We start from the raw sequence: 27536 nt of genomic DNA, 5'->3' as shown, positions 1-27536 counted from the left end.
TGTTGAAAGGTCAGTATTAATGTGTGGAATGTGAATGAAATCTGCTGTAATTAAAAATTCAATATAGTCTTCATTCATTCATTTTCTACTGCTTCATCCGCCGTAGCGGGTCATGGGAGATGGAGCCTATCTCAGCTGGCATATTCTTGATTGATTTTGGTTATTGCAATCAGCTTTTAATTAAATCAAATCTTTATGAATAATACATTTTTAATAAGGGGTGAAAAAGAATTGCTTCTGGGTTCATAAATTTCTAAAACTGGATGATGTAAAAATTTTTTTAAAAAACCAACCCACACATACACACCAAACCACAATGAAAACCTTTCTTTGAAATGTTCCTACATGAACTTTAGTCACACTAGTATTTGACTTTATTCTCTTACAGATGTTTTATCTTCAGGTTATATGAACAGGAGGTGTTGAAAAAATAAATTGACTCCAAAACACAAAAGGAGCTGCAACCTTAGATAGATTTAATAAATTAAAGCCAAGGTACAAAAAAACAATGTACATTTCATACCTTCATCCCAACCTTCACGTACTACTCTTTCTATAAATTGTGACAACCATTTAAATTTCCCACTTAAAACTGAGACCACGACACAGAGGATCAGTGTTGAACAACCAAATTCACAGATCAATTCAGACCAGGAGGCAGGATGACAGATCTGATTCCTGCCTCACCTCTCTGTCTAGATTCACATATTTCTGTATAGTCTCACATCTGTCCCCTGAACACCTTCCACCTCCCTCCCCACAAAACACATACATGCTACATGTCTGCAGGCACCTCGGATAAGACAGAAGGGTTAGACTGAGACAAAGTTCATCAGAGACCACTGAGTACATTTGAATGCATTGGGTTGTATTTTACAGTCGCCACATAACCACTGAGTCTTGCTGCAAACATTGAAGTACTTTCTAAAAATCTTGTATTTTGTGAGAGTTCTCCAATCTCTCTCAGTCCTCTCCAAGGCAGTGACCAGATGGATGTAAGGACTTGGGGGGCTCGTTCACGAGTATTTTGCTAAGAGCAGTAGTTGATATTAAGAACAGATAGATACGAGTCAGTGACTATCATTGACTGGTGATTCCAGATGGTGCAGAAGTGATACATACTGGACAGGCCCAGCCAGTCTTTAAGGTAGAGTGTGTGTGACTGTGGTCAGAAGAAATGAATGGTCTCTTTGTTTAAAATATAGGAGCAAGTTATGTATATGTACTGTAGGTCCAATATAAGTGCACTGAACAAGTGGAAAAAGATACATCTGTGTACACACAAACACACACACAAACACACACACAAAATCTTTCATACCCACAGGTATGAGCACACGCAGTCACTCAAATACACAGAAATGTTCAGCAATAATTGTTAATATGCACAACCTGGTTAATATTTTTGCACGACTACAGTTACTAAGCAGTCCATGGCCTCAATTCTTCCTACCAAACTACCAGGTAGTATTCTGTGCCGTTTTCTCACTGCCAGCTACCACGATTCCTTTTTTATCCCAGCCTCCTCTCTGGGCAGTCCTGCCGAGGGACCGGTCCATCAAAACCACTCCCTACATTAGACTGCAGCATGACTGTGTGTTAATGTATGGAGATGAAGTGCAGCCCTGGACACAGAGGGTTGGGTAGCAAAGCAGACGCTTTCAGTCCAATGAGGAGATTTTTCTGAGTCTCTCGACACATACTTGAAATAGGCACATATAACAAAAAAAAGGACCAATTCATAAAACATTTTATGATATTTTGGAAAGAGCAGAGAACATAGAGGCATGATTGGGTGTAAATATCTATCATATTCATATCCATTACTCTGTAGTATCCTGTCATTACATTGGTCCTTCTTTCTTCCCATTAGCAGCAGCAGGACTGACAACCACTATCTTTCTATACGTGTATACATGTACATTTACATATTTAATTTATTTTGAAACATGTCAAGTTGCTACGTACGGTACCACTACCATTTCATAAAGATGCTCATTACAGAAAACAGCCTAGGAACCACAGGAAGATCTAGACAGGCCAAACAAGACAGCAATCGGAGGCCTGAGGGAGCATGCTCGGAGTGCTGCTCGATGCTCTTCAAAATAAAATACCTCTGAATAAAAGGAGAGAGGAGGGAGGGAGGTAGGGTAAGAAACAATCTTCCAACAGAAAACAAAATAGGGCAGAGAAGAAAGCCTCCTCCAAGCCACCAGGGATGCAATGTTTTTCCATTAATCCAATAGCAGGTCTGTGACGTAATGGTTCCATGTCTTGTCTTGTGGCGGGACAGGTTATCATTACAATCATTTTGTGATACCTTCATTGATGGGCTTTGTGAGAACTGTATTGTTGTGGCATCTAGCGGTTTTGCTCTGAGGGCAGAGGTCACGGTTAGGTGAGAGTTCAGGAGTATAGTTTCAGTATTCAGCGGCGTACTCTGTACCATGGAGCCCTCTGCACAATAGTGTGAACTCCTTCACTATGTCCTTCACCCTCCTTTTGTTCACCCGCTCTCTGTACACAGTAAAGAGGACAAATTCAATCAGGTGGTATAAAAGCGAAAAAATCCGGTGGATGAACTCATTATACAACAGGCTTATAAACAGATGTCCCTCAGTGTTACCTGAGTATCTGATGCGAGAAGTTGTCTTTCTGTTCAGCTGTGACGCGTGATGACGGGAAGCCGGGAGGCTGCAGCGCCTCCTTCAACCACACAGTGAGCAGAGAGAAGCAATGCTTGTTCAGACTAAAAAGCACTTCTGCAAACTGGTCCATGAGGTTCCGAGACGTCCCGCCCCCAATGCCCTGAGAGAGGGCGGAGAAAAAAACGATGACAGCAGGGATTTAATTAAAATAAGCTTGTAGCCGACTGTGGTAACACAGAAGCGATGAAACCTGTGTGGGGTTTAAATTTGTGATGTTGTGTTCCACACCTCGAGCACGGCTTGGATCAGCAACTTCCCATCCTCCTGCACCACTCTGGCCAACGTTGGGACGTCTGAGCAGTTAGGTAACAGCTCAGTCTGCAGCACAAACACAGAGACAATCAGGATGTCTAAAGCAGAACCGTAAAATATCCATGCAACATTTACAACAAGTTTCTTTTTGTGCACTTACAAAAAAAAAGCATGTTGACTTGACTGTTGGAGCCTCAGGGAATTTCAACGACAGAATTCCTGGAAGGGAAAGAGGGAGTTTTAAAGGCGAATTAGCTAACAGATGACAGTGTTAAACATTTACAGTTTGTACTCTGAACTGAGAGACACAAATTTTGTAGAGATAGAACCAAAAAAACCAACAACACAGTGTAGGGGTGTGTGTTTATGTAAACACTGTGAAAACTTACCACAGTGGAACACTGCTTTCACATCAAGAGTCTCAGACAAGAATAAATCGGGCTTCCGTTTGAGGGCCTAAGATGCAGATAAAGGCATTAAACAAAGTAAGTTCTGAAAGGCCCTACTCGATCGGCACCGTTTCTCCACACTTGACTACAGAAGATCCTTTAAAATATTACTATCATCACTACCCACTCAGCCTGGTAGCCAGATCTGACTTTAACACAGGACTTAGAACAGATCTGCCTACCAGGCCATCTGTTTAAGAAACACTAAATCCAAACTCATACAGAGATCCTCCAATGCAGAACTCAGCAGGTAACAAACAAACTGCAAAAACTCAAACTTTGAAATCATTGGAAACTTAAGCCAAACTAAAGGCAATGATGGTTGTGTTTCTTGAAATTAATTATACTTGAAATATTACTTTTCCTTGTTTTTGCTTGACTGGACTGAATATGCAACAGAAGTATGTAAGTAATCAATATGTGCAGATAAAGATAAATACAACTCATCTCATAATAATGAACTCATTCAGGATGGAGGAGAGAGGGAGAGGGAGAAAGATGGAGGTCAGATCTATCCAAAGATAGAAAACAAAGGAAGAAGAATGAACACAGAAGACGAAAATATAAAACAGAGGAGCCATCAGCCAATTTGTCTGAACTGATTAATATTAACTGAATATTAATTCATTTGGGCTTTGATTGGCTCTGGGCTGGAATGACTTCAGAAGAGGACTTGGCTCAGAAACTTACCAGTCACCTGGGAACACAAAGCTGATATCGACTCTGTTACATCATCTCCCCAAGAATGCTGCATCAGCTGAAATATTTAATCTAGAGCTCTGACTGTGCTGATGTCTATGTAAAGCACAAATGTGCCCTCGTGTTGACTTTACAGATAAGAGGCAAAATGATTACGTTTAAATATGTGATTAGAATTACGGATTTTTATACCAAGTGTGTCCACCAGTGATTATTTTGCTAATCCAAGCAGCCTTTTGAGCAGTGTCACAAATTAATATGGGTATTCATAGAGGATTACATGTCTCTCTCAGTGTCCGTGGGAATTTTTTGACATTTTAGTTTCATGAAATCTTTAATTTCAGTGTGGTAACAGGTTCATAAAAAACATGTAGTAACTATATATAGTGACCCCCAAGCCCTTTTTGACATTTTGCCACATTTCAGGCTTCAAACTTAAAGCTAACAAACTGAAAATATTTTTTTAAGAATCAGCAACATGTGAGACACAATCATGAAGTGGAACCAAATTTATTCAACATTTTATATTGTGTTTACAAATAAAAAACTGAAAGGTAGGATGTGCAAATGTGAGACCAAATGACACACAGGTGAACTCTGTCATTGTTGTCATTTAGGTCAACATTGGATCATTCAGAAGTCATCAGGGAACTTCTGGAGTCGTTTGGCTGAGCTGAGAGAACAGGGGCCAATATTTTTACACGTCCTACTTTTCACTTTTTTATTTGTAAAAATTCAACGTCCCTACTCTCAGTCCTATACTCTTGGCGTTCCTCTTCTCTCTCTTCCTACGATCACACTTTCCTCCTCTCTTTCTTCGACGAACAGTAGTCCAATTTCCACCGGCACCCTGTAGGTTAACAGCACCGATGGCGGTCGTTGTTAACCCGGGCCTCGACCGATCCCGTATGGAAGTCATAGGTTTGATTCGCATGTTTGATTTGGCAAAAGTTTTACGCCGGATGCCCTTTCTGAAGCAACCCTCTGTATTTATCCGGGCTTGGCTGGCACAATAAGACACTGGCTTGTGTCCTATTGTGGCTACATTTGTAAATGCAATAAAAAAAGTTTATAAATTTGGTTCCACTTCACAATTGTGTCTCACATGTTGTTGATTCTTCAAAAATATTTTTAGTTTGTTATCTTTAAGTTTTAACCCCAAAATGTGGCAAAATGTCAAAAAGTTCTTGAAGGGGCCAATACTTTTGCAAGGCACTGTATGTTGTAGTTATGACAGCACTAAAATCCATATCCACATTCCGACACCGGTGAGAGATTCAGAGGCCGTACATGATTTCTAGAGTATTCCTAGCTAGAATGTTAAACGTGTAAGACTAAGTATAATACACATGCTGTACGCTGAAACAGGCATATCTGACCCTACGTGAACTTATCCTTTGTGTGGTGTGGTGACTGTTAAAATCAAAAGCGTTTGAGGAGAGACGTATGTCTCCTTTTCAAACATTCCTCTCATGTTTCATTCCTCTGCCTGGCCTATGTGATGGGACACCTTAGGGTCCGGTAATAAAGGACAGATAAAGGTAGAGGGAGAGGAAGACAGAGAAACAGGGAGAAATTAGAAAAATAACAGAGAAAGAGAGAGAAACCCAAAGTGAATGAAATAAGAAACCAAAAACACACCTGAGCTTGGAGTTGCATAAATGAATCAACAATATCAGGATGATCCCTGGGTCCTAAAATATAATAAAGATGAAACTTAACAAATCATAAAAGAGAATAAGAATAATATACAAACAGCAACTGAATAGATTTAACAGTCATGTGGAAATAAAAGAGAACTCAAAAGTATTTCATTGAAATAATTCACACGTGAGTAAGGAACAAAGGGGAGAGAGGGGAGGGGGGCATATGAAGCTTTGACAGAGTCTTGGAAGAACAGACCAACCAAAAACAAAAAAACAGGCAGAAGACAAAGACATGGGTCTGTTTGGAGAGAAAAACGAAAGAAGTAACGAGAGAAAAAGAACAAACCTAAAGAAACCAAAGTGGGTTTGGAGTGGGAACCCAGGAGGCACCTCTGTTACTGTTACAGTTTGGAGGAAACCCTCCCACCCCATCCTTATACCTCCCTCCCATGAGGCACAGTGGGTATCAACATGATCACATACACAGTTCCTCTCAGACTGAAACTATTGCCTCAGGGGAGGAGGTTTCTCTACGAGTCAATTCAGGCTGGTCAATGAGACCCCCTTTGCTCAAAGGTGAACCTATAACCACCAGAATGGATCACACACAAAGATCAGGATAGGTTCTCATACCACTACCTCCCTTATGCTGGACACAGACTACAGGAAATTTTAGAAGTGTAACAGATTGTTAATGATGGACGATTAAACACACATTTCCTGTAGAATCTTCTAAAGTGAAGAATCTACATTTAGATTCCTGACTTTCAAACATGGTTTATCTCCTGAAGATTGATGTTGGATGGACTCCAACAGAAAACTTGAAACATGCAAGCGTCTGTAGTAAGCGCCCAGCTTTAGCTGTTCCCAGACTCCAAACAAGTTTCCTGCTATATACCCCCCTCCAGCCATGATCCACACACAACCCCTAAGAGAAGACAGGCCTTATTCAGAGGGCTGTGATGGAGAGGCCCACTCTAATCCAAGAACAGCAATGGCTGCAGCTGCATTAAGCTGGCATGCCTTGCTATATTATATGTCAGCCAACTGAATAAGCTAGTGGTCTCTGTTGTGACTTATCTTGTACAGATACTGTCAACTGAAAGACCCCTGCTAAAAAAAAGAGTTTAGAGGCAGGAGGTGAGGCAGCCATTACTTAACCAGGTAAAGCAGGAAAGTCGAGGAAAGGGGGGACAACACAAAGGAAAAGGGAAGTGCACACAGAGCTGGTACAAGCACCCTAAACCTAAATCCATAGGTGGAAAAAAGAATATAACCTCAGTCTTGTTCAGCTAATGTTGAGTGAAAAATCAGAAAATCAAAGCCAGTCATGGAGTAAAACATGTAGATTTCAACTTCAAACATCTTTTAAATCTAGTCATTATCATTGCAGCTAAACATGGAAACAATACACTCACACAAATGAATTTAAAAAGATAAAATAAGCAGGGCAAGAAGTTATCAAGAAGATATTTCAACACATTCATCAGAAAAACCACTTTGTCTGAGGAATGAGGGCACATGTCTATAGGTCACCTGTCACATGACCTCAAACATTTGATCATTTATCATTTGTTTCCCCAACATTATCTGAAAATGCAACAGTATGTCACACTTCACCTACACTTGTAGTAGGTAACAGGAAGGCATCACCGTAACGTATGGGACATACTATTTTTTTGAACCCATTGTTTTATTTTATTTCTACAAATGTTTCTACTGTCAATCTTTTTTACTTTGAATTTTTGTGAAATCGAGTATCATCAAGAATATTAGAAGGATGCAGCACTGATTTGACCATACACATTTCACAGTCTTCACACTCTCGCCTCTCCTGGACCCCTACCTTGTTGGAAGATAGACAGTGTTACCGAGGTAACCAGCTCAAATAGAGCCTTGATGGGTGGGAAGTGGTCCGTTTCACTTGCAAAGATGTGCACCATCTGAAACAGCATGACTTCACATGAGACCCTCATTACGCAGGATTTACACACACAAAAAATTTACCATCAAACCACTGTATACATTCCCAGGCAATACAGAAACCTGATGTTACTGATGAAAACTTGTTCTCCAGGTCATCTCATTATACAGAACCCAGACTAGCGTATTTTAACTGAATCAGTCATACTGTAAATGACATTTGGTTGTTTAGGGCAGTGAGAAAACAAAATCAGTAGTGCGAGCAGTGTTTTTTCTTCTCTATGTGCATGCACACACGTGTGAGCACGTACCTGTCGTGTGAGGTCAAGGGCTGAGGCCTGGGGAATTGTACTATACATCTGCCCAAGCATCTCACTAAGCTGAGATACCATGGGAGCAAAGTCATGGAGCAGAGTCTTCACCGACTTTTCAAAGATGGCACACACAGCCTGAGGGACAAGACAACATTTATTCTACCCACATTCTGCCGGTTATGATCATGTGGAATGCCTTCTGACAAAAGCAGAAGTCTGATAACATGGGAGAGCATATATCACAGACTCACCTCCACAACCTGCGAGTCATTGAGCCACTTACTGAGTACCGTCTGTATGAGAGCAAACACTTGCTGCAAAACCACCACCACCTGCGAAACACAAATTCACCTCATTTAAAGAGGAAAAATGGACACTGATAAAGTAGCAGCAGCATTTGAGAATAACAATTCACTCATGGGTGCTTGCTTATTGGCAGGATGATGCATGATGGTCATGGTTGAGTGACAGAACACAAATTTCCCACTGGCCACACCACCACTCCAGCTGAAAGTAGTCGATGCTTTGTGCAGTGGTGTGTGTCTGTGGGAGGACAATTGTAAAGACATCACACTGCTGCTGGAAGCCTTATGCGCTCCACTGCATTTAACAACGTGTACTACTTCGTATTGGCAGTCTTTAAATTGGACATGCTTGATTTTATTAACCAATATCCATTAAAATTCATGAATCCTGCTTCATATTCAAAACAACCAACCTCACTAATAACAGTGATGGTGTGTGTGTGTGTGTGTGTGTGTGTGTGTGTGTGTGTGTGTGTGTGTGGTGTGTGTGTGTGTGACTGACTGGGTTTGGTCCAGGTGGAGGTGGAGATGTTTTTACAGGCGGTGCTGAGCTGTCTGCCGACTCATCGTCCTGCTTGCTGATGTCGAGTGTAGTGAAGAGGTTGGACAGGAGCCCCAAAATGTGGATGATTGCTAATTTATTGGAGGGATTGGGCTGAAAAAAAAGAAAAGCAACATAAAACAATTATTGTTTTCACCTATACACAGAACCCCCAATGTCTGATTGGGTTATTTTTATTTGAATGGCATTGTTTATCCTAAGAATCAACATAGAATATGGTCTTAAGACAGCCTGGTTTTTGGGTGTGTGTGTGTGGGGCATTTATCAAGAAAATTATTGAATAAATCAAGTTAATGATGCGAATTATAATAATAATATTATTAATAATAATAACTAATAAATTCATTCATTTTCTCTACAACTCCTCGGCAGGGGGGTGTTGGGAGGGAGCCGACCCTTGATGACTTTGGCCAGGACATGAGGTACACCCAGAACAACTGCTAGTTTAATCAGTCAACAAAATTATCGCTAGCTATATCATTTTCAATCTCACTCCCAGTTTAAAAAAAATTAAAATTCAGCAACCCGTCAAAGAAAGTAATGGCTCCTTCTCATACCATCTTTCTTATCAGCATGCATCAATACACACCCCTCCCCCAGGTAAAAATGATTAATTAAGGGATTCACAGGCAGGGCTTAATCATTGTTGTGCCTCAGTGGTGATTCAACAGGAAGAACAGAGTGGAAGTTTTAATAGTAAAGCCTTTACCCTACAACAAGAACAGTGTGTGGCCTCAGGGTGTCGTCATCAGTGTTTACATTCAGTCCCATCAGATATTGTGATCGTTCATCCCTGATGTAAAATTATCAGAAGGACTCCCCACTAGGTGCCACTCTTTGTTAGGCTACAGACCCAGAACCTTACTTCTTAGTCTGATGTAATGCTAATACATCACAAAGCTACAAAGAATTAAAAAAAGAGATGGAACAAGCGAGAGAGAATAGATGAGACACTTGTGTGACTATGTGTGCTTGCGTGTGTGTGTGTATGATACAGGGACAGAGAGACGAGGAGAGAAAGGAAAAACTTCATCTCATCTGACATCGTTATTCACCCCATTCAGTAGATTTACTGATTCTAGAACAAGGGATCAGGAGAAATGCAACTGATTCTCATACAGTAGGTAACAAATGTATATTTTTTAGCAGTTTTTTTTTTTTTGCATTTGTACCATCTAGCATGAGGATCTGACACCCCAGGCTCTACCAGTCATGAAATTTCTTCAGAATATAAATATGACATATTGTAAGTGTGTCTGTGTTGAAATGTTCATATTTTCATCTTGTGTTTGCATAAGAAAAGAAAGGGTGTATTTTCTATTTCCATGTGAGTCACTAGCCTATGGTGCAAAGTTAAAATCCAATCTGGTCCCGCAGAGAAATGTTCCACTGCAGTGACACCACACAGACACATGGCCTGCTCCTGTTGGCTGGAGTCCAACTGCTTTTTGTGTACTGCTTAATGTTGGTCAGTGTATGCACCGTTTCATCTGCAAGCTTCTCCAGTTGTTGAATGTACGGGGTGATTAGAGAGTGAAGATTTCTCAAGATGTCCTCCACAGGGAGAGCAGAGAGCAGGAAGCCAAGAGCCTGCATCAGCCACATACACTGACTCGTCTGCAAGAAAAGATGATCATATGTTTAGCTTGAGTGCAGGCAGTGAGCTTAACACTGGCATTTATAATGATACCACATAGATATTTCACACAACACAACATCTAATTTTTAGACTATAGGCTGCAAACATGTCACACTTGTTCTTGATTTAAATAATAAAAAAATAAAAATAAAGTAAGTGTAAGGGAGAACACACTGACCTTGTGGATCTGCTTTATAAGCACCTCCTTGAGAGACAAGAGTCAGAGTGACAGCAGAAGTCAATTAAAAGCACAACCAAGGAGAGCAATAACAAACAACTCCAAAATGTCAACTGATATTATTTCAAAGACTAAAAATTGTTTCTTATAAGCAGGAACACAAAAAAATTATCTCAAAATGATTTCTTACTAGTTTTCTTGCTTGATTAACTGCAACGGCACATTACAAAATAGGTTTCTGTGCATGCACAAACCTGAGAGACTGCTACTATGTTGGTTGCGTAGGGTGGTAGGTCATATTTACACTCCCTACAGATTTTCTTGAGTGTAGAGACAGAAGAGACAGAAAGGTCTGGGTTCCCTAAAGCCTGCAGCACCAGAGGCAAAACACTGCTGAGCATCACTGGGTGGTCCGCTAACCATTCAGCCAAAGCACCTGGTTAGAAAACAGTTCAAACACTGAATGTAAAACAGGATCCCCGTCATTGGGTCTGAACTCTCCTGAAATCACATTAAATTTGTTGGTTTGTTCTTGACCTGTGCTGTGGTCCTTTTAACGAACCTTGACTCACCTATAGTGAACATCACCGTGTCTGCTAGTTGGACATTGTTGATGCTAATTCTTGGGATGAGTCCTATCAGGCCTGGTATGACATCAGAGTAGTTCACGTCTATCGTCTCTGCTATGGACTGGAAGCCATACAGCAAGGCCTCAGTGTGCTAGAGGAGGAAAATGCATCAGTGCATTTTCTCAACACACAAACATCACCATTTCAAATCATGTAACACACATTAACTCATCTTGATAATTTTTTTTTCACGTTAATGTTCACATTCTTGATTGCAAACTGAAATCTACACTTAAACTGGTTTGTTAGATCTAGAGCAGCTTCTACACTCTCTCTTTGTTTGTTCACACTGAACAACATATTGATAGTGTAACCCCAATGATGATGGGAGAATCTGGACATTGTATTTAGGGTTCCCCAATACATTCCAAAAAATTCTCAAAGGGGTAAGGTCTGGACTCTGTGGTGGCCAATCCGTGTGTGACAATAAATTTACCAAGTTCCCTGATTAGCAGGTCATATCTACACCACAAGCTGGTACGGTAGGCATGAGGCATGATGGGTACATCACTTCATCTGTCTCTCTTCTGACCCTGATGTACCCATCTCTCTAGAACAAGGAAAAACTAGACTGATCAGATCGAATCATCATTTTCCATCCAGTCCAATGTTAATGCTGCCTAACAAACGCATGGCTTTTCCAGATTAGCTTCACTGATAAGTGAAAAACACAAGGTATGATTCACATTTGCGTGTCTTACTCACCTGCCATGATGTGGGTTGCTCTGTATTTGTCAACAGTCTCCCTAGTTTATCATACAGGTTACTGAGCAGCTCTGCTCCCAGCATCTCATATACGTACATGAGTGTGTCTGAAATATCCACCCTGAAGGCAAAGACATATTTTAGAGGCAAAAAACTTTTGCACATTATCTGTATTTATGAATGCTTTTGCCCTCTGCCAGTCCAGTAAGGATCTGCAGGAGAAAGGTACAATCATATGCTAAGCAAACACCCTGTGGGGTTCTGAAACATTTATAAAGTCACTGAAATATGTATGGAGCTGTGACAATAAATTTATGATAGAAATATTACTACATTTATGTCATGCTACCTTGGCTTTGAGCTTATAACAATACAGTATGCATAGTTTGTTGGTGGTGAATGCCATCATTTTCTATCCTGATATATTTGAAAATATTTCAGGCTAGCATGTGAATTTACAAAACATTATATTTCTCAAATTTCCAGGGTAGTCTGCTATTGTCTTTGGCTGGGTAGGTACTGCACTGCAAATTGTTTTTCTAATATTTAGAATCTTAGAACTGGAAAACAAAGATTGTCTTTCAAAGGACATAGATAGTCCTCAAGATGCTAACATTCAACTTACAAACATTTATAAATACGACTAACTGCGCGCTGCCATGTTCAACTACTGCAGTTACCCTTTCTGCCACAACCCATGCTGAGGAGCGTAACATTAACACCCCATAGATTCAGATTTCACATCATGTAAAAATAACTAGGCAAATATGAAACTGAAGGGAAGTGAACAATTTGCTCTGATGTCGGACTTCGTGTGGTTTTCCTGTTGTATTTATGTGGATAGGGACATTCACAAGCATCAAGACTGCTGGCCATTTGGGTAAGGTTGAAAGTTAGAGCCAGTAATGAAGACTATAGGCTACCCGTAAGAAAACTCTGTAACAGCCTGTTATGTCATAATTTTTTAAATTATTGATGTGGTTGTTCCCCTTTAGGAACTAAATGATGTAGGAACAAATGTTGGTCGGGTTAGATTTTCTGCATTAACCACTGAACGCTGCTATTTGATGTTAACTATTGGTCGAGTTAACTGAGAAATTTAATGAAAAACCAGAATCAAGCACAAAGTGGTGTGTCGATTACCAGGAAGCCCATGAGTGCATCACTCACGTCAGTGAAATGGAATACCTCACTGGCTTATAGCTTGGTTTAACCTCTACACCCCGAGGAGAAAATTGATTCCGCAGATTCAGATGGAAAAGTTTTATCACGGTACCACAGTATTTTATTATGTATTGTTTTTATGTCCTGTTATTTTTTTTGTTAAGTTTCATGGAATAATACTTTTGTATTTAGAATAGTAATGACATTACAATGAACTCAAATGACAATTATATATTGAAATTGAATAAATAACGAGTTACCAACAATTCAACTTATGATTAACCTCTCATTAATTTTGATTACAATTAATTATCCTCTCGGCACTAATTATGTTTGTAGGTTGAGGACTACCTGTACTTTCAGCATCGGAGCCCTTAACACTTATATGTATATACAATAGACAAACACATACCTGTAGATCCTGAATTGCTCTTTCTCATCAGAAGACCAGGATGAGTATTCATGGTCTGAAGGGAACTGCGCTTTGTGCAGCAGAACATCCACTAGCTGGAAATACACTGGCCTGTAGACCTGCAGATAAACTCCCTGCTTTTCTGACTCAAATGACATTATTTCATCCTGAGGATAGAAGAAGGATGAACAAATATGTCATGGAACAGGGAAAAAATATTAGCATCATTACTGTACACACAGTCTAAAAGGTTAAATAAATTTATACTTTTATGGAACTGATCACTGATTTCTCCCTGACAAACCAACCAAATGAATAATTACCTCTTACAAAAGAACAGATTGCTGCACAATCTTATGAATAAAATATGCTAGATAGAGTAGAAGACAAGGAGGAAATGTTTTCAGAAGAGGTGTCAATTTTTATTACTTTAAATCCGTGGACAAAAAGCGCTGGGAGCCAGACTACTTGAGTACTTTTGTACTATCCATCTACAGTTGACGTTTTCAAACAAGCTGCTACTGAGCCTTGCCAAACTCCGATGAACAAATATTTCTATGCAGACTCATTTAACACAGCAAGGATGAGGATAAAGAAAAATAATACCAGCATTAAAATATACTGTACCTATATAATATCTTTTATGTGCTACTTTAACATTACATTTACAGCAAAATATAGGATACATTATATTGCCTTACTTGTAGAGTGTACCAGAAGGTGAGTGTGAGTGAGCTGGTGGTCTCATTGACTGGGTAGTGGCCGGGGATGCCTGTACAAAACATTATCATGTTGACTAAAGCCAGGAAGCTCTGCCAGTGGTCGACCTGCTCCAACAGAGTCCTGAACAGACAGAAGAGCAGATGTGAAGGAGAAACAATGTCATCTGGCACCTCCCGAGAGAAGATGATTGTAAAACAGGACAGAAAGAGAGACAGTTCTGTTTGGGAGAATGTTTCTCTAAGAAAGTAGGCTCTTTTACAAAGAAGTATTTTTGCAATGATATAAAAACAACACTGTTAAGTTTTTTTAAATTTTATTAAGTTTTTCTTCAACTGAACTGATACTTTAACGATATACAATCATGCTGTACAGATTGTAGAGCACTTTTAGGAGATTTGGGGCTTTTTAAATGTCACTGAGTTAATGTGATAAAATCTGTTCACAGATAAAGGCCAGCTGGAAAAAAAAACACACCTTGAGTGGTTTTCTCCCAGTGTAACAGCAATACGACAGATACCATGGCAGGTCTCCATGTCTCCATTTTGAACCGCCTCTCTGAGCTGCTCCTGGAGGGCGAGCACTTGAGGAACCAGTTTCAGCAAAGTGTTCACATATCTGTAACCAAAGAAAAGGTCAACACAGAGATAGGAGAATTTACTGGCAAGAATCCAATTCATTTGTATAGAAAACTGACGTGCAGCTAGGTTGACGTTATTTCTCGCTCCTTCTCAAGAAAATATTTATTTCACATCAAATCGGAATTCAAGTCAGTCCAACCTCTGATCCAGCACACCCACCCTCTAAAAACCCACACATCTACCAGGGAACCAGAAAATCTATTCAAAGATCCTGCTCAGAGCTGTGCTGCTGCTGTCAGTTACTATTCAGTCCCCTTCCTGCTATCTCAGCCATTTATAGTTCACTCTGAACTCTGAACACACACACACACACACACACACACACACACACACACACACACACACACACACACACAGCCTTGGATCTCGTCATGTGACAGCATCAGACAACATCCTCCTGTCAGCCTTAATGACGGCAAGAGAAAGGGTGACATTTGGAGACGGGGAGCTTGCATGAGTGTGTGTGTGTGTGTGTGTGTGTGTGTGTGTGTGTGTGTGTGTGTGTGTGTGTGTGTGTGTGTGTGTGTGTGTGTGTGTGTCACAAATGCAACCCATTTGTGACACACACATATAATGTGTGTCAGTCCCAGCAGGGGTTCTGTGGTACACAGGAGGTGCTTCATCTTTCATGAACATCAATGAGGACGTGGGTCCAAAAAACCATGAATATTCATCAAGTACACAGTGAGGTTGTGATTTCACCAATGTTGAAAAGAAACTAAAAACAAAAACATATGAAAAAGAAGAGCGGCTGTTTCTACATTTAGGCTGCAAATACTAATTGTTTTGAATATTAATTGATGTTTTTTTTATAGAATTCCAAAAAATTATCAAATATGTGCATCAAACTTTCCCTGATCGTCACATCATCAAATTGTTTCTTCTGCCCAACCAACTGTCCAAAACCCAAACATTTCATTTCTTTCATAAAAGTGAAAAAAAGCAGCAAATCCTTACACTTCATTGATAATTGATAACTGCTCTACATTATGAGGGTCTAATTTGGTATTGAATGAATTATTGTTCCATTATCAATTCATCTGTTGATAGTTTTACCCAACTCATCAACTAAGCAGGGTGAGAAAATACAGAAATCCAATCAACATTTTTGATTGCTTACGCTCATGAGTATTGATTTTATTAAAATGCAGCGAATAAATTATCTGTCCATCAAACACTGAATTAATTAAGTGACAGATTTTACCAACATCAATTTAAGCCCTTATTGGACCATACCTGCCAAACAAAGTGGCCACAAAAACTGACATTGATATCCATCCACTGGTTTACAGGTTAAAATCCAATGGTCCTGGGAAGAATTTATTGTTCTGTTTTCCCTCAGGGTGCCTTAAAAACCCAGGAAATGAATCCATGGTTCTATATTATGAAGCCAAGTTCCGTCCAACACACGCTGACTCAGTCCTCTCTGATGGGAAATCCACTCCTTTGTTTGAACCTGGCCTGTACCTGATAAACCCATACGTGTGTGTGTGTGTGTGTGTGTGCGTGCGTGCGCGTGCGTGTTTGTGTCGGCCTACATCCTGTGTGTTTGCCAGGCTCAGTAGCCCTGTGAGAGCAACATCAGGACCGAATGCAATTTACTCCGAGTGAGTGTCTCTATGTGTGTACATGTGAGTGGCAGATTGCACTCATGCACTCAGAAAATCATTAATTTTTAACTAGGAGCTTTGCAAATGCAGGTCATGTACTTTTTTGTACTCTTAGGAGAAGACTTGGTGTGTATGTGGTTTGACTGAAAAGGCAGAATGAATTTGTATGTGTTTCAACATTTCCCTCACAAGAGATAGCATTGTAGAGATTCCTTTGAGACTGTCTGCAGCAGTCTCCTCTCCTCTAACCCATACATTCCAGTCCTCTCTTTAACTCCCTGTCCTGCTGTTATACACTTTCTACCTCCTTCGTGACTCCTCCTTTTATCAAGCCCCCTCCAATTCCCCCACCTCTGATCCCCTCTGCAATTACTGCAACTCTCAGAGACAGGGGAAATGGGTTGCCTAGCAACAGGATGCAGCTGGACCAATAGCATCCCCCCAAATGAGTTGACTGTAATGTGTTTAAACAGAGTGTGAGAACGGGAGACAGGGAGGAAGGTTTAGTACTGATGGTGAGAGTAGGGAAAGGGGAAAGAGACGGCACAAAGAATCTGAGGCACAGGAGAAGAAGAGATAAAGAATAAACAGACAGCAGAGCCTCCAGATTAATGAAGTGGGTTATGAACACCTACAGTAGAGGAGATGAAGAGAAAACCTTTCCACCACAATTTTGAATAAATTGATATTATTTCCATCTCCTACAGGCACAAACATAAACAGTTTATACTGCAGGTAGACAAGTCACAACCCACAATGTCAAAGAATTCAGCACCAAGTGCGTCCTGAGAGACATGAGTAATGAGACGGTCAAGATGTTTAGGAAGCTATGACACACCCAAGTCTGTGATCAGTGTGACACAAAACAAGAGAAAGGAAGGAAATTATATTTTCAAAAAAATTGAATTTTGAAGATAGCTGAAATAACCAATAAAATCCCATCACATACTGACACACTCCATCTATTACGAGCTCAGCAACACATGCTGAGGCTATTCTACCTGTAACTCCACTGCCATCATTCAACTCTCCACCATCTGCTCTTCATTATGGAAGAGTGTGTTAACTTCTCAGGTCTGGAACCCTCTTGTATTAAAAACAGTGCAATGAATAAAGCATTTTATTGTTACGCACTTTTACACCTTTGATTGCCTCCTTACTTACGCCTCACTGCATCCCTCCCACCCCTTTCTCAAGGGGAGATGCAATGGGCGCCTTGCATGTCTGAATCAACCGGGGCATGATGACATCTCTACCCTGCTATGTAACCATAGCAACATTAGCCAACCGGCAAATGTTGCTCTCCTGCCCTTGGCTGTCAGCTTGCCCTGTATCCTTCCCTCCTTCCCTCCCTCTCTCGCTGATGCCCTTCCAGTGCCCAACCTGTCTGTTTCCTGCACTTGGATAATTCATCTTTCTTTTTACGGTCCTCTTTCTGTCAATTTCCCCACCTTTTGCATCTTAATCAATATTTGCAGAAGTGCAAGTTCTCCAGTCAAAACTATGACAAGATTTACACTGGTAGCGTTAGTCAGACGTTTCATGTAGTTGTTGTTGTGTTAGTGTGGGTACACACCTTTGGGAGTCGGGTTGTGAGATGGCGTTCACTATTGCCTCGACTGCTGTGTCAAAGAGCTCTGGGTCAGGCAGGGCACTGAAGCAGTCATGCACCAAGTCTTCGCTCTCGCTGAGGGGTACGTCCAGCAGCACCCACGATGACAGGCAGCGCAGCACGCGAGCCTTCACTGCTGCGGGACTATCTGTCCTTCGCAGTAGTTGCTGCAGTAAGGGACACACTGACCCCCACTCTCGGCCAAGGGCACCCCGAACCTAGAGGGAGGAGGATAATGAGGTTTAGACCGCTAGTGTATCTGTCATGTGTGGCATGTTGCTGTGCATTATAAGTAAACTCATCTTAAGTTTCTCTGTACTGATGACATTATGTGTTTTAAGCAATACTTTCACATTTTGGGAAAAAATTTGGGGGGTATTTTTAAGATTAATTTACTAAAAAAAGGCCAAACATTTCAAACATTTCACTTGTCTTTCAGGCAAGAAGTTATGTAAATTGCTTGCCAGAATGAAATAGCCTGTTATGTGTAAAATCATTCATTGTGGTTTGAAATCTAAATTAATAAAGGAATCCTAATAAAACTGGACTGGGGGACACCACTCCTGTGAAAACCTGGAGGACGACATACCTGTCCTTTTCGGTACTGCGGCAGACGGCTGGTTTGGAACTCCTCAGGCAGGACAGTGAGCAACTCCAATAACGCTAAGCAGCGTGCCCGTCCATCAACCCCTCCCCCCTCCTCCTGAAACACTCGCACCATCTCCGCCACCGCACCAGGCCAAGCCTCAGGCATTGTGTTGAGTGCAAGAGAGGCGAGTGCCACACACAGCCGCGTGAGAACCATCTTGGAGCCAGAGGAGAAGCAAGCAATCTGGGAGAACAGCTGGGTCTTCAGAGACTCGTACTGGTCTGTGGGGATGTCCGACCAGTAGCGGGAGATCTTGGTGTGAAGTGCACTGGCACCAAAATACTGAATCTCTGGCACCTGTGACAAATGATGTAACGTAAGCACATAGCACAAAACGTTTTATAATGTGAGCCCATTAATGTGTCCATTGTGTAGACTGTACCTTATCTGGGTTCAGTAGGGCCCAGCAGAACTGCCAGGCCTGGGGAGAGACTTGGGCCTGCATTAGCCATTTCTGGGCCAGATTCTTGTTTTCTATATTGGGATCATAGTACAGCTGGTGGAGTGCCTTGAAAAGAGAAGAAGGACAAGAGACAAAAGTAAAAACCTTCCACAAGAACTGCCCTCCGTGCATTTACAGACGTAGGTGACAGAGAAGACAGAGCAGCTGAAAGAAGACAAATTCACTCATTTGAGCTCTTTTTTGGAAGAGAGAGCTGATTTCCCCCTAGAAAGACAAGAGGTAAACTTGTAGACACATGGTAGTGTTTATCGCAAAAACCATAACAACAAAGAAAGCAACGAACTGAAAACATTGCTTTTTACAACTCTCTACAGCTCTGGGTAATGTGAGCACTTGAGAAGAGGGAGAACAAGATAAGGGAAGCCAAAGAACAAAGAGATAAAGGATGAATTTGAAAGAGAAATAAAAGAAAGGGGGGAAAAAGCATTAATTACTCAATACTTCTAATCCAGGCAGTGCCAGAAGAGGGGTTTAGGCACTACTCTGCAAAAAATTCCGTTTTCTCTTTGTCTCATAACAAAACGCATAAGCACACATGTACTATACATGCTCACTGAACTAAAAATGCTGGCAGCCAGCACTACTGACAGGAAACACAGAAAGAAATCTATTCAGCAAGCTTGTGATCCTTTCTGTTACCCCTGAAGCATGCTCACATCACTTCCTCCACCGACAGTCATTCTCTCCTCTCCCTTTTTATTTCATTCTTTTTGTTTTCAGGGTTGATCAGGTTTCATTCCATCCTTCAGCTCTCCATGATCATCATTCCAGTGTTCGTCCAAAATCTACATTTTTTTCTCATTCCCTCATCAGAGACATACAGACTCTCGAACAAGGGAGGATGAAATATTCTGTGACCAAACTCTTATAGGTCACAGAATCTGATGAGGCAGCTGCGAGGAGGAACATCAATAAGACTCCATGCCCACTGGAACCAGAGAGTCTCAGGTGGATTTTTTTCTCACTGTCTGCCATGCTGAAACACAATTATGCCTCTGCATATTATGAAAAAATCTGGGTAAGACTGGCTGGGTGTTAATGAGCTGATTGTTAGCAGAGAGTAGTGCATCATTATATGTATTTTGTGAATAAATCTGATACAGGAGCAGTTACTAATGTTCAAAGCTTTTTCTAACATCTACCAAAAAGCACATAATGTACAAAAATAGGCTGTTTTTCAATTTGAACTGATTGATGTTGGAAAATCTGCGTGAAATAACCACTAAAATATGAACGTGGCATTTTGGTGCAACCTGGCAATTTCTTTTCGGAAAAGCTGTTGTGATATTCGAGTTCAAAGGAGCAGTAGATCAATAAGGCTGTGTGATCACACATTGCTCCTTTTCCAATCCCCAACAGCACCGTGTCTGAACGCGACTGTCATTCCTGTTTATATCAGAGGATGAGGCACAAAACAGTTCTCTCATTTTGTGGCTTTAATCTTCTCACAAAAATTCAACACCTTCCTTCTGCTACAAATCATAACCAGCATTCAGTAGTCATCCTAAAAAATTAACAATAATTCCCTGCTGCTAATTGGGATTTAAAAAAAACAAACATTCGTCATTCCCAGGACAGTCGTGTTACTTTCAGATTAAGCTGCTTGCAACCATGGATAGCGGCACCTGGCTTCACCTGAGAATGACACACTCTTGGCTAACACTGTCATAGGTTATTAGCTTCTACAATCACTTTCCAATGGGAGGCGGAAGGGAAGATGGACACAAGTCAAAAACGACGCTCAGTTCAAAAACATTTCCCCACCGACTCTGATATGTAGCAGCAGATTTACTAAAGCTGGTGTACACAAAACTGCATGGTACTGTAGTTCTGAGCGGTGTCAACAAATAACAGTACTACTTAATAGAACATGAAGGACAAATTCATTGCAAGTCAGACAAAGGAAAAGTAACAAATATGTGCAGGGCAGTAGATGTAGATAAAGGCAACCAGATTTAAAATGGGTCAGTCCTTATGTTTAAAAAGAACACAGAAATCACTCCTCCACATTATTATGACGACTGAATGCATTATTCTATACATACTGACACACTCTGAACATGACTTTAGAAACTGTGTTAACACACAGGTAATGTGTGTGATGGGAGGGCAGTGCTGATGCTGTGTAGAAGGAACCATCACAACCAATCACTCTGACACCATGCTATAATTGTGAGAACAGAAAACATGCAAAGGAACGATGATTAATGAGGGAACAATGAATAATAGTTTATGTCAGAGTGTGTGCGGGTGGTTGTTGACAGCACACAGCCAAGAAAGAAATTAAGAATAACATGTTGCCAGCAGTGATAAAGGTGCATTAACAGTAAACCCTTGTATTGAGTGTATTACCAAGAAAATCTTGTTGAGGAAAACAATCTCATTTAAAACAATTTAATTATAAAAACCCACCACCTGCAGTCACTGAATCAAATGATATACAAAATCTTCTCTGAGGCAACAAAAGCAAAAATTTAAGAATTAATAGTGATGAGCTTGTGTCATCCTTTCTGTAAGGCATGAAAATTGAGTGAAGGCAAAACAACAGAAGTTGGACAAGGTGGACACACATGACTAAACACATAGTATTTTCAAGAACAGTTTACAAGTGCACACACTGAGGAAAGCATTCATTGTATTAATGTGCATGAACAGATTATCCTGTGTTTATTTGTCAAGAGCTGAAAGGTAACAGTCATCAGAATCACTTTTTTCAGTCTGAAGTATCCTCTCCACACACCAAAAAAAAAAATCCATAATACATGATGTCATTAATTTGTGTCTCTGCTATGATATATTCAACGTCAACTGGCAGCTGAAGAATTTCCCTGGCTTGAAACTACTCAATATAAATCCAGCACTTGACATATAAAACGTAACATTAGATAGGAATAAAAATTCACTGGGAGCTACGCACTCCTGAAAGAACGAAAATGTACATGTTGACCCAGTGCTGTGCTTATTTCTAGGGTTGCAGAAGTTATTTGTCTTGGGGCTGAAACACCAAATGACATTATACCATACCACACCAAAGGTAGCACTCTGAATTTCGCATGCTAGCCACTTGCTCAGTGAACAGTGACTCTGGATGAGGCCAATTGTAATCAAGAGGGAAGGGAAGGGAAGGCACTATATGTACCCATTCATTGTACACACAAAGATGGTGACAACGTTGTGCATTGTTTCGCAGATCAACTTGGAACAATGAGATCCCTTCTGCGACACACATACAAATATTAGGCAAGGGACCCTCATCTTCACCACCATCTATACAATAAACCTCGTGCTACCATAGAACAGCTGCAACTCTGCACTTCTGGTCCTTCTTGTTTCAATCTTTTCACAACTGATTTCACTCTCATCATTTTGTGGGAAGTGCAATGTGACCTTCTGTTAAGAAGCACAACTGTGAGTCTGCTGGTGGTATGTATGTTATGTGCTGCTGATACTAGCAGAGAGGATAATAGATTTACCATTGACACCTACATCCCTTGAGAAAAGCATCCACAGATACTAATTTGACATGATGAGTACATTTACATTTTGAAGACATCTATCTTACTTCTTAATTAAATGAATAGAACCGTGTGTGAATAACGTATAACATGAGCACAACCTTATCATTCCAATACATAATAGGCAAGAATTTAAATATGGACAGAATTCTAAATACAATATCCAAGTACGTATAGCTGAGTCTATAGTTGAATCGGTATCTCCTCAGTTGCTGTTTTATTACAAAAGAGATCATGGCATTCATGGGAGATGATGCTTCAAATGCCATTTGTCATGTTTCATTAGTTAATGAGATTACTGATGGAGCTGTACCTCTCATAGAAGGAGAGATGTCAGAGGATCAGAAAACACACGTTAAATGACAATCCACCAATAAAAATATTCTTCAGTATCGTGTTGCTTTGAGATCTGCTCGAAAGTCAGAGTATTGTGTAAAAATACATATGCATTACATTTATATGCACATATTTTTTGAATAATGTTGAATCCATTGCAATAACATTTTCTCATTGGAAGCATCTCCTGTTTCAAATAATGAAATTGTACTGTGTGTACTGTATATCTGATGAGTTGCTCAGATTACGTGCTTACTGGAGGTATTTTGGGAGGGATGGTTTCCAATTCCAATGTAGATGACATGCTTTTATAACTGGATGCGAGAAAAAAAATGTACATATAGAAATGTCCTTGCAAATCTATATTGCTGTAGAACACGCTATTAAAAGCATATGTTAATACATCATAATGAATTATTTACTAGCCAAATGACCACGCCAAACTGATAACAGACCGGCACTGTCTTCAGCGGCAGCCATAAAACATCAATAGATTTATCAGAAGATCGTCACTGTTTGACATTCTTCTTACTCTTTTATTACACCACCAGACGACACAGCATCAGGACAAGCCTTCTGCCCCACAGGAATGTGCTTCTCTCCCTCAAACCTGCTTCTAATCATTTCTGTCGCATTGTCAACCTCTGCTCACCCCCGCCTCTTTCTTTGCTGGCTCTTTCACAGACATCGACCCTGTCCCACCCCTCATCCCCCAATCCATCTCCTCACATCGACTTCACTCTCGCACAAGAGAGGCTATCTTTCTCTCTCTCCATCCTTACCATTGTCTCCCCACCCATTAAGTCAGTGACCACCAGGCTGGGAGATTCATCACAACAACACTGCTAAAGAAAGCATCCATACAAACACAGCGAAACAAAACCCTTAGAAACATACAGTAATGAAGAATGTGTGGGGTAAAATCTGTAATAATGTTCTAATCTACTAGTTTAAATTGAACATTAATCGTCATTGAGGACTGATTTAAAAAGAGAAGAATACATGCGTTTAATTCCGGGATGACAACACACCAAGATTCTCTTTAGGTAAATTCAATAAAAAATAACTTGCTTTGTTATGCGGTATCAAAGAGACACTGCTTTGATGCTCCAGTTAACCATCTGTAAAGTTACCACTTCTTTGATATTCACACCAAAAATGTATGAAGTAATAAACTGCTGTCAAAGCCCACCTTCTCTACGTTTTCCACGGTGAAGTCCAGGGCGTCCGGTGTGGCTACTATCCTCCCCGGCGTCTCCATATCTCCGCTGAGATGGAGCTGTCAAGTGATTCAAGAGGAGCAAAACATTCAGGAGGGAACGGCCCCTCAGTGAACTTCCCTTCATAGACAGTGACGTTACACATTAAGTAAATGTATTTTGACAGTAATATCTTCAATGTGTGAGAAAACTCTAGCTGTACAGCATCACATTTTGGTCACGAGTATGACGACAGAAGCTACGAGCCGGCAAGCTAGCGTTAGCTCACTTGGGAGGAAGCTAGCTGGCGCTAATCTACAATACAGAAAAATACTATAGCAGCGGCTAACGACACTAGGCTAGGCAAACTAGCTAACGAAGCAATGCATGCAACATGACGCTACTCCGGGGTCAAATGCAACCAAGCGATACAGATATACTAATTTTCACATGGCAAAACCAATATCAAAAGAATGCCAGCATCCTATATTACATCTAGCCTGTCTAACGGACCAAGGTTTTTCCACCTTTCTGTCTGCCGACGGTTTGAGACGATGCTGGCAGCTCCCTGCCGCTTTTCTGCCTCTGCTCCGTCATCGGGAGCTATTCGCTGCATTCAAGTGATGTGGGAAATATTGGCATCTCATGGCAACTGGTCACGGAATGCAAAGTCACAAAATTAGGAGAATAGTACTTTCGTGTATTATTACCATTAGTTTGATATTTTTTATATTTTACAAAGCACAACCACAACATAGTACATGAAAGCAAGAGGTGAGATTAAACACAAACAAACAAAATAGATAGATTGATTGATAGATTGATAGATACTTTATTATAACACACAAGTTCACCGTCCCACTCATTTAAACGTGCTGCTGACGTCTCCCCGCCAGATGCCCATAAGACCACTAGGATATGCTCCAGCAACCACCGTGACCCGCGACAGTGTAATAAACGGTTCGGAAAATGAATGAATGCGAATCAATGAATGAATGAGTAGATAAGTTAAATACCCTCTCTACAGGATGAAAAGTTTTTCATTCATTCATCTGCTGCCGCTTTATCCGCCGTAGCGGGTCACGGGGAGCTGGAGCCTAACTCTGCTGGCTTAGGGCGTGAGGTGGGGGACACTCCGGGCAAGACGCCAGTGCACCGAGGAGCCACATACAAAGACGGACAACCATGCACACACACACACACACACACACTCCTACGGGCAATTTGGGACCGGCCAATCAACCTGAAGCGCATGCTTTTGGAGGTGGGAGGAAGCCGGAGAACCCGGAGAGTTACTGAAGAAAATTAATATCATCTGGAAACATGGATGTAAAACATGGAAAAAATATTGGAAATGTATGTATGTAACATTTATAATAACAGTTATAATAAAGATCATAAAGAAAACACAAACAACAATAACAATAACGTCAACCATGAAGCCACTGGGTGGAGTATACTGTACTAGGTCAAGTATAGCAACGTTAAACGAAACGATAGAATAAAACCCTAGTGGAATCAACCATAGAGCCATATAAACCCACAATATATAGCACATTAGCTACAGAGTACTAACGAATCAACAGATGAACACTAGTGCCGCGGTGCAAAGGTCAACAGGCTGCTCTGTGATGATGAAAATAATTCATGGCAGCCGCCAGGTAACGTGAAATACGCGAAGAAGTCCATTCTCTTCAACTTTCACTTTTAATACGATGGATTTTTCTTTTAACAACAGCATTCATAGGCAGATGATGGAGGTAGATGGAACAATGGTGGGGTGTTGGCTGACAAGAGTCCTCACTGAATCCATATCCTCAAGAGAAATACTGCTTCATAGTTGTGTCCACCGCCTCACCAAGAGACCAGTTTGTTAGGCAGGAGGAAAATAAATTAAAGAGGAGCAGCGCCCCGAAGTGGACTGATGAAGAACTTCAATTACAGTAAAACCCCCGAAGAATGATAGGTTTGGTTCTGTGGGTCCTCTGGAGTGGCTGGACTTGAATTTTTGTCATGACTAACTACTAGACTCAAACAGACAGAGAATTGGTATATCAAATTCACTTTCCCCACAGCTACACTGTGAAAACTGGGATTGGGGTTAATTAATAATGCTAACACTATAAGTCATCAAGACTACTTGCTATAAATTAATTCCCATAATATGATCTTTTTAAAAAAACAACAACAACAGCATGAATATAATTAAAGGCCTGAATGTAAACAGCTGTGGTACATGTCATGATTTATTGTCAGGTAATTTCAAAAATATCACTCAGACTTCTGTGTGAAAGGCAACCAAGGTGGTCGCTCGGGTGTTTGTGTAATAGGTGTAGGTGTAATAGTTCAGTTGTCAGTCTTCCCATATATATATGACTATTCCCAAGACTTTCTCCTGCATTTAAAACCAGCTTTGTTCAGGTTGATCAACTGTTTGAGGTCAAGTAAAGCAATCTAAACTGTGGTCCAACAAAAACATCCACATTGCTGTGTCGTTTATAAGAGATGGTCTCATGAATATGAATTTCCGAGTTTGGATCACTAAAGTATATCTATCAGTCTATCTGTCTATCTGTTTATCTGTCTGTCTATCTATCCACAGTATCTATCTAACATACAAAATGAAACAATAGCTTCTTAAAATTTACTGAGTCATTCATTACAAAACGTACCTCAGTCAAGAATCCACAACCATCTTTACCGCTCTTCCATCATACACGTTGCATTATAAGAAGTGTATGGCACAAACATGAAAACTCAAAATACAAGATGTACATCCATGCATCCCTTACATCTAACCCAAGGCCTTCACCCAATGTAAATGATCATCAACACATGGAAATAAAACATCAGCACAAGTCTTTATACATGTAAGTGTCTATGTCCATGAAAAAAGGTTCACGCAGGTCTTCACGGCTCCTCCACTTCCTGAAGAAGACACACCTTGGTGATTGGCCTATCCAAATAGCCAGTCCTTGTTTCAATGCCAATTCGTCGTACAAATCCTCCTTTATCAGGGATAACCTCCACAACCTGACCAGTGAGCCACGAGTTACGTGGCGCTGAGTCATCCACAATGATAACGACATCACCAGGAACAAAGTTTCTTCTGGTGCTCTGCCACTTCTGCCGCGCCTGTGGCTGTGGCAAGTACTCTTTGATCCAGCGCTTCCAAAACAAGTCTGACATATAATGCACTTGTCTCC

The 27536-nt window shown here is 40.7% G+C and overlaps 1 protein-coding gene across 3 annotated transcripts; it reads right to left on the bottom strand.

The window, feature by feature from the left end:
- Positions 1 to 454: 454 nt before the first annotated feature.
- On the bottom strand, positions 455 to 27026 carry LOC137599196 (importin-13-like). Of its 3 annotated transcripts, none has more exons than XM_068319970.1 (23): positions 27003 to 27026; positions 24324 to 24410; positions 19200 to 19325; positions 18758 to 19114; positions 18133 to 18386; positions 14783 to 14923; positions 14287 to 14428; positions 13586 to 13752; positions 12010 to 12130; positions 11248 to 11395; positions 10930 to 11111; positions 10676 to 10702; positions 10341 to 10475; positions 8799 to 8951; positions 8243 to 8323; positions 7989 to 8126; positions 7601 to 7697; positions 5750 to 5802; positions 3350 to 3416; positions 3121 to 3179; positions 2937 to 3026; positions 2627 to 2808; positions 455 to 2517 (listed from the first exon to the last, which is right to left on the bottom strand). In XM_068319970.1, the coding sequence occupies exons 2-23, from the start codon at positions 24390 to 24392 to the stop codon at positions 2421 to 2423; spliced, it is 2886 nt and encodes a 961-aa protein (XP_068176071.1). In that variant the 5' UTR covers positions 24393 to 24410; positions 27003 to 27026; the 3' UTR covers positions 455 to 2420. The 3 variants fall into 3 exon arrangements, 2 of the variants coding, with proteins under 2 accessions (XP_068176071.1, XP_068176070.1); XM_068319969.1 differs by lacking the exon at positions 27003 to 27026 and adding an exon at positions 24858 to 24969; XR_011036761.1 differs by lacking the exons at positions 455 to 2517; positions 2627 to 2808; positions 2937 to 3026; positions 27003 to 27026 and adding an exon at positions 24858 to 24969 and having other exon boundaries at positions 3350 to 3920.
- Positions 27027 to 27536: the final 510 nt, after the last annotated feature.

This window comes from Antennarius striatus, chromosome 7, assembly GCF_040054535.1.
Source record: "Antennarius striatus isolate MH-2024 chromosome 7, ASM4005453v1, whole genome shotgun sequence".
NCBI lineage: Eukaryota > Metazoa > Chordata > Actinopteri > Lophiiformes > Antennariidae > Antennarius > Antennarius striatus.
This window is presented reverse-complemented; position numbering and strand designations above follow the sequence as displayed.